We start from the raw sequence: 10682 nt of genomic DNA, 5'->3' as shown, positions 1-10682 counted from the left end.
GTGTCTCTGAAAACGCATCACATCATTGATTTCTCATAAATCACTAATGGAGTCTGCGCAGGGATTTTCAGCGTGAAGTGAAGACTATTGAAAACCACCAATTCAGATGCTTTCATCTCATTCTGTAAGCAGTAGCCTTGAAAACACTAAGTACTAGGAAGAAAAAGAGGGGCTCGCTTGTGTTTAGAAAGGAGAGAGAAGCAGAAATAACATTTATCTAGACACATTTATTTTTAACAAGAGGCAGCCTCGACATCTATTGACATAATGTGCAGTTTTTGTCAATTGTGCTAGCCAGTTTGCACAATTAGACCCTCCCCAGCCTGTCTCTTTTTTCTGTTTCCCAATTTCTAAGCACCAGAAACAGGCACCGCTCTCCACGTTGAGTCGGTTGCTTACTTGGCTGCGTACTACAGTGCATTCGGTGACCTGGCTTTTATACCGAGAGAGTGACTCTGACAGCGTGTAGGCAGATACATTCAAGTGTGTGAGTCTGGATGTGTATTCTGTGGATACATGTTAAACAGTTTTGTCAGCCTGTGAATCTGTTTGCCTTCGGTGTGCTTCATGTGCATATTATAGAGTGTGAGTTTGTGTACGTGGTGTCTGCCTTAGCTCCGGTCATATCAGTGAGGAGGTGGCACTGTACTGTCCAATAAGAGCAGTCAGCCTGCAGGCAGGATTGGCCATCTGGACACATGATAGGGAGCCTAGCCCAGACATCAGTCTTTCTTCAATTCCTCTTAGTATTATCTGAACTCCATCTCTTTTTGCTGCCTGTATATCCATTAATAATAGAACACTGTATTTTAACATCACCCTTTCTCTCCTTTCTCTCTCTCCCCCCCCATCTCCCATAGTTTGCTGTTTTGTGGTCCACAAGAGATGCCATGAATTTGTCACGTTCTCCTGCCCGGGGGCAGATAAGGGGCCCGATACAGATGTAAGTAACCCAGCCCAGCTGTTGCCTCTTACATCTTTGTTGACAAGGAAGTGCTTTTCTTGTCATTAAACTAAAGTACGTGCCACCGATATGCAGTTGCACCAACCAGACCTCGCTCTTTCCCGAACAGTGTCGCTCTTTGACAGCTGTAGTGCTCCCATGTTTCCTTATCGTGTTATGAAGCAGCTGTCTGAAAAGGGGGAAATGAAAAATTAAACTGACATTTCTTCTGACAAGTATCACTTTCCAAGCATCTTGAGCTACAAAGATACTCCAGATGTTTAAAAATGAAATAAAATCCTGCCTTCTATAGAGTAATGTTGATAGCTACATATGTAAATATTGATCTCAGAAATGTGGTGATTATGGTGGAAAATTGTTAAGACTGATTATACATGTCTTAGTGGAGAGATGGAAAGCCGTTCTAGTGCCTCTTCTAGTATCTGTCCATTTCTCCGAGAGAGAAATGACTTCAAAACATGGCAGGAGAATGGCCCCCCACAGCACACCAGAACCACTGTATTCCCTCAGGATAAAGGGTTTGTTTATTTCCTTGAATGTGTCACCATCCTTTATATAGTTGCATTAATAAACGAATCTTATGGTTATCTGAAGAAGCCCATTCAAATTTTAAGTCCTGTTGACTCAGTACTGAATTACTACAGCAGCAGGTGGCAAACTCATTCATTGTTTGTGTTGCCGTTGAATAACTGGTTGCCACCTTTAGTGAAAGTGACTAAAATATTTCTCTCAGTGATTTTCTCTCCCAAAACCCTTAAGGGAAACTTGACTTTATTGTCTCTCTGAAATAGTGCTGTGTACCACATTTGATGCTTTTATGGCATCAGCTGATTTGCACCAGTATTTAAAAATGAATTGCCCCACCAGCATTACCCAATGAATCCAGTGTCAGTGAGGCAGTAAGGTTTGTCTAAGCTAACCTTACATTCAGCAGATTGTTGGAAACATTACTCAGAGATTTTGCTCCATTTTGATATGACAGCATAACACAGTTGCTGTAGATTTGTTGGCTGTACATCCATAATTTGAACCTCCTGTTCCACCACATGCCAACGGGGCTCTTTTGGATTGAGATTTGTTGACTGTGCGGGCCAGATGAGCACAGTAATACCATTGTCACGTTTCAGAAACCAGTTTGTGATGATTTGAGCTTTGTGACATGGCGCGTTATATTACTGAGAGCAGCCATCAGAAAATGAACACACTCTGGTCATAAAAGGCGTGATCACCAACAGTACTAAGGTAGACTGTGGTGTTTAAACAATGCTCAGGTGGTGCTGAGGAGCTCAGAGTGTGTTGAGAAAATATGCCCAAGACCATTACACCAGAAGCAGCAGCCTGAATTATTTATACAAGGCAGAATGCTGTCATGTTGCTTATGCCAAATTCTGACCCTACCACCTAGCTGTCACAACAGAAATGGCGACATTTTTCCAATCTATTGTCCTACTTTGGCCAGCTTGTGCAACTTGTAGCCTCAGTTTCCTGTTCTTAGTTGATAGGAGTGGCTCTCGGTGTGGTCTTCTACTGCTGACATCAACAAGCCATTTTCACCCAGAGAACTGCCTCTCACTGGATATTTTGTCCCCACACAACCATCTCTAGGATATCTCTAGGATATGGCTGTGGGGGGAAAGACAGATCAGCAGTTTCTGAACAGACCCTGCTGAACCCAACAGCCATGCCAAGTTCAGAATCATTTAAATCACCTGTGTTCCCCAATTTTTTTTCTGGACCATGTTTTCATGGCTAAATGCAGATGAGTTCCTGTCATCTGACTGACTGATGAATTTGCATTCATGAGCAGATGATCAGGTATACCTAATGAAATTGCTGCTGAGTTTATATGGAAAGTTGACAATGCTGTTGATTTGATTTCATTTACAATGAACTTCATAAAATAACTATTACAAAAATGTGATTAGGAACTAGTATCAAAAGCAATCGAAACCAATGCAATCTCCAAACATCTTTGAAAAACAGGTTGTGACTTTGTGTAGGACGGAGTTCAGAGACAACCCGACTGGCATACAAATGTTGCATTAATGATGACTGGGTCCTGATGTAGTTCACAGACAGATGGGCAATGTAGGATTGGTGGCTGTAATCAACAAAACTACATCTGTCTTGGCAAAGCCAAGAGATGCACACAGTTCGAGCAGCTGTTTCTCTGTACCTGTCAAAATAAATCGTGACCGAAAAGAAAAACTAATCCTAGTGAGACACTGTGAAATTTAGTGAGCGTCCATGAAATTTGCCATTGTATAGGCAGTTTCGCTTCTTTTTGCATTTTACATTATTAAACAACTTGGCATTTGTGCTTAAAGTTCTAGTTGAAATGGTTCATAAAATGATCAATTCTGTAAATTAGTTTTTTGTCTGATAATTTTATCATTTTAACTTAGTAAATTAAAAAAGAGCTTTATTTTAAAATCCTATTTTTAATTGGCCCAAAATTTTGAGATGAATACCATCTCTTATATGACACATTAATGAGGTCTCCCACTGGCCTCTTTATCAGCTTCTAGTATCAGCTATCTGCCATCAACCGCCGCTTGCTTGATTTCATTTACATACCTGCTTGCCTACTGGACATTCATGACCTCCAAGTGTAGCAGCAGCATGGCCTGGCCCCTGTAACTAGAGATATGTCACACTGCTGTTCAAGATCATCTAGTCATACTCTTTAAATAGAGCACTCTGTGGAAGACATTGAAGCTGTAACTGTATGAAATAGTCTCAGGGTAAATCTCACTCATTTCTGTTTCATACATGTGTTACATAAAACTTCGGAGTGCTGCACTCCCTCCCCATTGGCAAAAGTGGGAACGTAAAACTCCCTTTTAACAGGAAGAACCAGGCTCAAGGAAGGGCAGCCATCTGCTGCGGCTGATTGGGGTGAGGGGAGGAAGACAGGACAAAAGACACACTCTGGAAGAAAGCCAGAGATTAATAACAACTCATGATTAAATGCAAAGTGGTGTATAAGCACATGGTGAGTGAAAAGAGTTGAGAGAATGAGAAAGACTCAGTGCATCATGGGAAGCCCCCTGCAGCCTAAGCCTATTGCAGCATGGCTTGCAAAATCGCTAGCCCGACGTCCCGGAGCTAGCGATATCTCCGGTTGGGCGACCAAAATCTATCTCAGTCTCAGTCAGGCTATATGATAACCCGATGGGCAGGGCTGAGATAGATTTTGGTCGCCCGACTGGAGATATCGCTAGCTTCGGGACGTCGGGCTAGCGATTTTGCGAGCCCTGAGCAATAAGGGAGGATTCAGGGTCACCTGATCCAACCCTTGTAAGCTTTATTAAAAATAAAGTTTTAAGCCTGATCTTACAAGTAGAGAGGGTATCTGTTTTCCAAATCCAAACTAGGAGCTGCTTCTGCCGAAGATGGTCCTGAAAGGCTCTCCCTCCCATTCTACTTTTAAATATCCTGGGAACCACAAGTAAGCTTGCAGCCTGAGAGCGATGTGCTCTATTGGGCTGAAATGTAATATTTAATACAAGGTCTTTAAGGTAAGATGGATTCTGATTGTTCAAGGATAATGGTTTTAAGTTTGATTCTGGATTTCTGAGAATGCTGCAGCATTTTGGATCAACCGAAGGAGTTTTTAGGACATCCTGGTAATAAGAAATTACAGTAGTCCAGCCTAGAAGTAATAAATCAATGAACTAGCTTTTCAGTGTCTCTGACTCTGGGACAGGATCCTTCAATTTCAGAGATATTGTGCAAATGCAAGAAAGCAGTCCTATGTAACTGTTGCACATTGAAGAAAATATCCTGATCAAAAATTACTCCCAATATTCCTCACATGCTTTTACTTAAATCCCACTATATTTATCATAGTTACTCCTGCTCTTAAGGGAATTGTAAAAGATATTGTATACTTACCTAACAGAATGGCTCCTAAGAGGGGTCCTAATACACAGAAATCCACTGCAATAAAAGAAGGTTTTAGTTAGAACACCGTGACTATGAAATATTCTGATCCGTTTGTTCATGCAGCGAAGTGCGTGACTCTGTAATTCTACAATTTCAGGAAAAAACATTACCACCAAAGACCAAATCCTTTAAAACTGCATGCTGTCTTTTCCCTTATCAGAATACTTGGTGCTTCTTTTTAATATACATTTCTGTGCACTTACAGTAGCACTACTGTTGCCAGGGGCAACCACACATATTACATGGCTTTCTGCCTCCCAGGCGTGCAATCCAGGAAGGCAATAACTCCCATAGCCAGCAAATATCCCAAAGATCTGCTGTATCTAGGCTACCTGCGTTTTATGACTCACGTCTATGTTTTATAACTCCCTTCCTGGAAGAAACAAAGTGCGCACTAAGGTGCCCAACTAGTTCTTTTCAGTAGCAAACACGTTGTTAGTTTTAGCCTTGAATTGATGGGGCAGTATAACCATGAATGCATTCCTCACAGCAACAGCTGCAGGGTGTGTTTTAAGGGTACGGCAGGCTGCAGATAGGATTATACTTACCATCAGCCAGGTAGAGTATTCAGATAATCTACTACAGTATAGCCAGTGGTATTATATGAGATTAAATTTGAGAGTTCTGTCTATAAAGTAATAACCAAAACTGAATTCATCTACCAGCTTGAAAGAGGTTAGCTAAAGAAGATTTGATTTCAGGCCACAGGCTTACTGATCAAATGACTAAATTAGTTCCAAGCTGATACTCGATTTGGTGTGGGCACAACACAGGACACCTTCATAGTTCAAGGGTTCATGTGTTGACCGATCGCAGTGTTTAGATAGCAGTCATGGGGGCTTACATAATGTTGGGTAAGTGATTTCTACCGTCTGGTTAATTGGTGTATAATACACAAATGGAAAGTGGTGAGGTATCAGGTGTAGGCAAATTCCAGGCAGGTATCAATAAGACAGATTAAAGCACTTAGTTTAACTAAATGTTTCAGTATGACTGACTGGTGTAATTTTACCAGCAGCTCAAGTAATTTCCTTGCCTTACAAGACAAGACCATCAATAATGCAAGCGCTCTTCGTTTCACTACAGGGGCTCAGCAGATGAAACTGAGAGGTTGATGTTGCTGCATCATTGATGTCTACTTAACCAGTGCAGCACATATGACCCCGGGGCAATTTGTAAATCTTTTTGTGCTGATTGCCCCTCTTCTTACCTACACAGACACATGCATTTAGACACCTAGCCCCTTGGGGTAATTCAGTGCACAGATAGCTGTGACAGAGTAACATAGTTAGGCTGTAGCGCAGTGCCCTTTATGTCTCATTTTCTTGGAAACAGACAGAACTGACCTGAGGGTTACATTGCAGCCAGGCAGAGTGTTTTTTTAAAAACATTTTACACGGAACCAACGATCCCGTAAGGGTCAAGAAGGAATGCACGTACATGATATCCCCCTGTTTCACTTTTAATCACCATACCTGTATAAAAAAATGTAAGTCACACAAGAATGTTTAGCTAGAAGGTGTTACCAGCCATTTCTTGGGGTTAATATGGCCTAATATTTAAAATGACAGATCACACAGGAGAAGATTTTGGCAGAATCAAGTGGGTGGGTGAAAAGAGGTGTTGTGGTTACAAGGCTTGGGACACACAATGTCTCATTACAAGGACTCTGCTTGGGAATTGAAAACAAGATTAAACTGGAGTGGAGCTAAATTGCATCATCTGTGCCACAGGCATCTTGGGTTGTCACAGGCAATGGAGCCTTTCATCTGTTTTTTTTAGCCCATTTCCTTCCAGCAAGGTTGCTGGCCATCTCTTTTAGATAGGCCTGTTCTGGCCCAGCAGTTGCCATTTCACCATTCAGCCAGCCACTGGGTGCAAAGATGTAAATCCATTGTAAATTCACTTAAACACATCTTCTGAGTGGCAGAGAGAGAGAAACTGTGGCCTAAAGGCGAGCTTGAGATGGAAATGTTGCAAAAATATCCAAACTGGCAGGAATACAAGTATTTGGAAGTTTAAAAAGCACATCTGTTGCTTCCCCTTCCAAGCAAAGAGTGAAAGGCAAGACCCAAGGCTGGAAGTGGTGGATGTGCAACAAGTGAGCACAGAAACAGTATAGGAGCAATCAAATGCTGCATAGCAAGTGTAGATCAGATGGCTTGAATGCAGTTTGTCAAATCATAGCGGTGATTGTTATGTGGCATGGTTGCAGTGGCACAGTTGGGTATTTGTAGAAGCTTTTAGTGTGACAAATTAAAGCTGATGAGACTTTGCGCTGCCTCGGGTCACCTGTCTTCAATTGCAATCAAGCAGATACCTCAGACACACCACTCAGTATTAGAGAGAGATAGAGTCAGTCTGACCTGTCGCCACTGTCGTCACTCCCGACAACTGGTCAGACTGACGCAGACTGGGATGGTGAAGGGTGGTAAGAGGGATTGCACAGGTCAGTGTAGCAGTGTTTAAGTTTCTAACATAGACCTTTCACTTTTAGATAAAACTGACCCTCCGAATTAGGATTGGACAAAGATTTGAACTTTAGGTGAAATATGTGATTAGCTTTTTTGAAAGTCCCCAAAACAAATAAAAAAAAAAATCAGTCTCCCACTCCTTACTGAACTGAATCGCAGCACATGTTTTTCATCACACGTCTCTGTGCAAACCTCGGCACATACACTGCTTCCAAAGGGACACGGTCACAAGGAAACTTGATGCTGATTAATTGTGCTTACTGAACTGAATTTATTATGGTGTGTGGATGCTGACATGTCCTGCAGACCTTTTCGGGCTGCGCTGCTGTAGCAAAATGAGATTATTATAGACTCAAACATGCCTGCAAACACACAAGATGTGCAGATAAAGTCACACTGTCATAAATGCCAGATAGTATTATGTCTTTGGACGGTTATTGGAGTGGGCACATGTGAGGAGAAGCATCACAGCTACTCATTTCCTTTCACAGGGAATAAGAGAATGTACTCTGCTCACACAGTGTGTCCAGTGAAGTTTGACCTCTCTCACCATGCTGTAGTCGTTACCATGGATCAGCCCCACGACTCGAGCAAGGTGTTCGGAAATGCTGCTGGCTGCGAAGTCACTCTCGGCTTGCAGATTGTAAACTTTGTCATCTGAAATTTGCATGACAGCCAGTAGCAATGAGACTGCAGCAGATGAGAAATCAGAGAAGTATCTGCCTGCAAAGACAAATCACTGTTGGACCATAATAGTTGAAACATTCAGAAACTAGTGGTCCAACATATATCAACAATACAGGATAGAGTTTACTCTGAAGGCAATTCAAACCCTCTGTTTAAGACTGTACAGTGAGAATTCATACTGCTGTAAAACCCCGTGGATTCCCATAATAGAATTGGAGGTACGAGGGTGTTGGAACCAATATGTAACCAACTCTCTAGGGAGCACGGGTTGGCAGGCAGAATTTAGGAGAAAGAAAAGATGGGCGGATAGAGAAACGGAAAAGAGATATGATATCTCTATAATAAAGCAGACAGTACACCATGAAGCTCTGTGAAAATGCCAAGCCCACTCCAGGATTTGATTTTAAGGTCTGTTTGGAGTAATTTATTACTACATACTTCTCTATTTGAAAGATGCGCTGGATATATATCTGCTGGAGGATGCTTTGCTTCTTGCTGTCTTCTCCGCAGAATTTATTTTATTTAAAACAAACAAACAAAACAATTGCTGTTAAAAAAGGCAAAAGATACTACATGATAAGGAATGGGTTATTATACTTGATTTAATTACGTCGAAATGTGTGCCATGATTAAATTGTGTTCAACCAGCACGGTTTAATCCAGTTTTTCGAGCGTAGAGCAAATAGGCATGCTAAGATGCAGGATGCGTCTTTTCTGTATGCTGCTGGTGGTGCATTTAAAGGAGGCTGTTGATATGCAGTCCCTCACAGTGTTGACCATTTGCCATAGCTGAATGTTTGCTGGCTATGCCTTGGTGCGGGTTCTTTATCTGGTAGGACAGAGGCTCATAAACTTTGTCAGCTTGGACCTGAAAAGGAATTAAGTCTCCTGAGGGGATGCAAGCTAATATAAACAAATATGTGGGCTTACAGAAACACTCACAAAATGTTATTCTCATTGATACTATAAGTGTAAATAAAAGTTTTATTGTCCCCATAACTCAAAATGCTATTTAAACTTCAAGCTTTTCTTTTTGAACACAGCCATATACAGATTGTTCCGAGTTCTTATGGTCTTTGCTATGAGAGTTTATAGAACTGAAGAGAGGATCTCAGCAGCTCTACAACTGCCTCTCACTCCAGATTTATGCATCAGAGACACTGCATAAAAAGTGAGTTGACATAATACTCTTTCAACATTGCACCGTGCGTGCCCTTTTATTTCAGACAAAAAATTTTTTAACTTCGACATAAGCGTAGACATGTGGGAGGTTAATGTGAATCTGGTAGCGTTTGGTAAAGGTCAGATGTGACTGTCAGTGTGTGCAGATGTGTTCCAGATATTGGATATTCCTGCTAAGACATGATGCATGCCAGCAATCTAAATTCGTTAGATTTAGTAAGAGGGGGACACATTCAAACGCTTTGATTTGTATGATGTGAGTCACGTTATCGTTAGCCTTGTCTGCCGAATGCTCAAATAATAAGCGCTATTAAATTCTAGCTTCAGGGCTCTCAGATTGTCATCTGTGCAAAGAGTAAATAGCTTGAATGTTACACAGCAGCAAAAGGATACAAAGTGAGCAGCACTGTTTTTGTTACAGATCACAATAAAATATGTAAAAATAATGAAAAGAGGAATATGAATGTTTTCTTTCGCTGTATTCGTGTTGCTTAAGTGAAAACTCAAGAGCAAGTAAATGTATTACAGTTTGATTCTTGATGAAAGAAGATTAATCGAAAATCTGGTCTTTCAAGTAGGTACAATGTTTCTGTTAAGTTCAGTAATTCTTAGACACATAGTCTTAGCTGGAATTGTGTATTCTGCAGAGGGCCACAGATGACTTAAGTAAATGTTCTGAACCATGGAGTCACAGACCTAAATCTTAATATTTATCTGTTCAGAAATGCTAAGTGATTTAGGCGTGCCATATGTGGATTAAATGCCATCTGATGTGATCATGTCTTAAATGATAATATCCATATGTTTGATCAGATATGAGTGTACTTATGTTTCTGCCAAATGTGGCTTAATTTTGTTCTTTTAAGATGAAGCTTACAGTGGGGCAAAAAAGTATTTAGTCAGCCACCGATTGTGCAAGTTCCCCCACTTAAAATGATGACAGAGGTCAGTAATTTGCACCAGAGGTACACTTCAACTGTGAGAGACAGAATGTGAAAAAAAAATCCATGAATTCACATGGTAGGATTTGTAAAGAATTTATTCGTAAATCAGGGTGGAAAATAAGTATTTGGTCAATAACAAAAATACAACTCAATACTTTGTAACATAACCTTTGTTGGCAATAACAGAGGTCAAACGTTTACTATAGGTCTTTACCAGGTTTGCACACACAGTAGCTGGTATTTTGGCCCATTCCTCCATGCAGATCTTCTCAAGAGCAGTGATGTTTTGGGGCTGTCGCCGAGCAACACGGACTTTCAACTCCCGCCACAGATTTTCTATGGGGTTGAGGTCTGGAGACTGGCTAGGCCACTCCAGGACTTTCAAATGCTTCTTACGGAGCCACTCCTTTGTTGCCCGGGCGGTGTGTTTTGGATCATTGTCATGTTGGAAGACCCAGCCTCGTTTCATCTTCAAAGTTCTCA

The 10682-nt window shown here is 41.2% G+C and overlaps 1 protein-coding gene across 3 annotated transcripts in view; it reads left to right on the top strand.

The window, feature by feature from the left end:
- prkcaa (protein kinase C, alpha, a) overlaps positions 1–10682 on the top strand; it is a 136888-nt gene that overhangs the window by 48022 nt on the left and 78184 nt on the right. For all 3 annotated transcript variants that reach the window (XM_085161651.1, XM_085161649.1, XM_085161650.1), the window contains exon 3: positions 861–943. In XM_085161651.1, the coding sequence (XP_085017777.1) occupies positions 861–943 (83 nt within the window). The remainder of the gene's footprint in view (positions 1–860; positions 944–10682) is intronic.

This window comes from Neolamprologus multifasciatus, chromosome 6 (assembly GCF_963576455.1).
Source record: "Neolamprologus multifasciatus chromosome 6, fNeoMul1.2, whole genome shotgun sequence".
Classification (NCBI taxonomy): domain Eukaryota; kingdom Metazoa; phylum Chordata; class Actinopteri; order Cichliformes; family Cichlidae; genus Neolamprologus; species Neolamprologus multifasciatus.
This window is presented reverse-complemented; position numbering and strand designations above follow the sequence as displayed.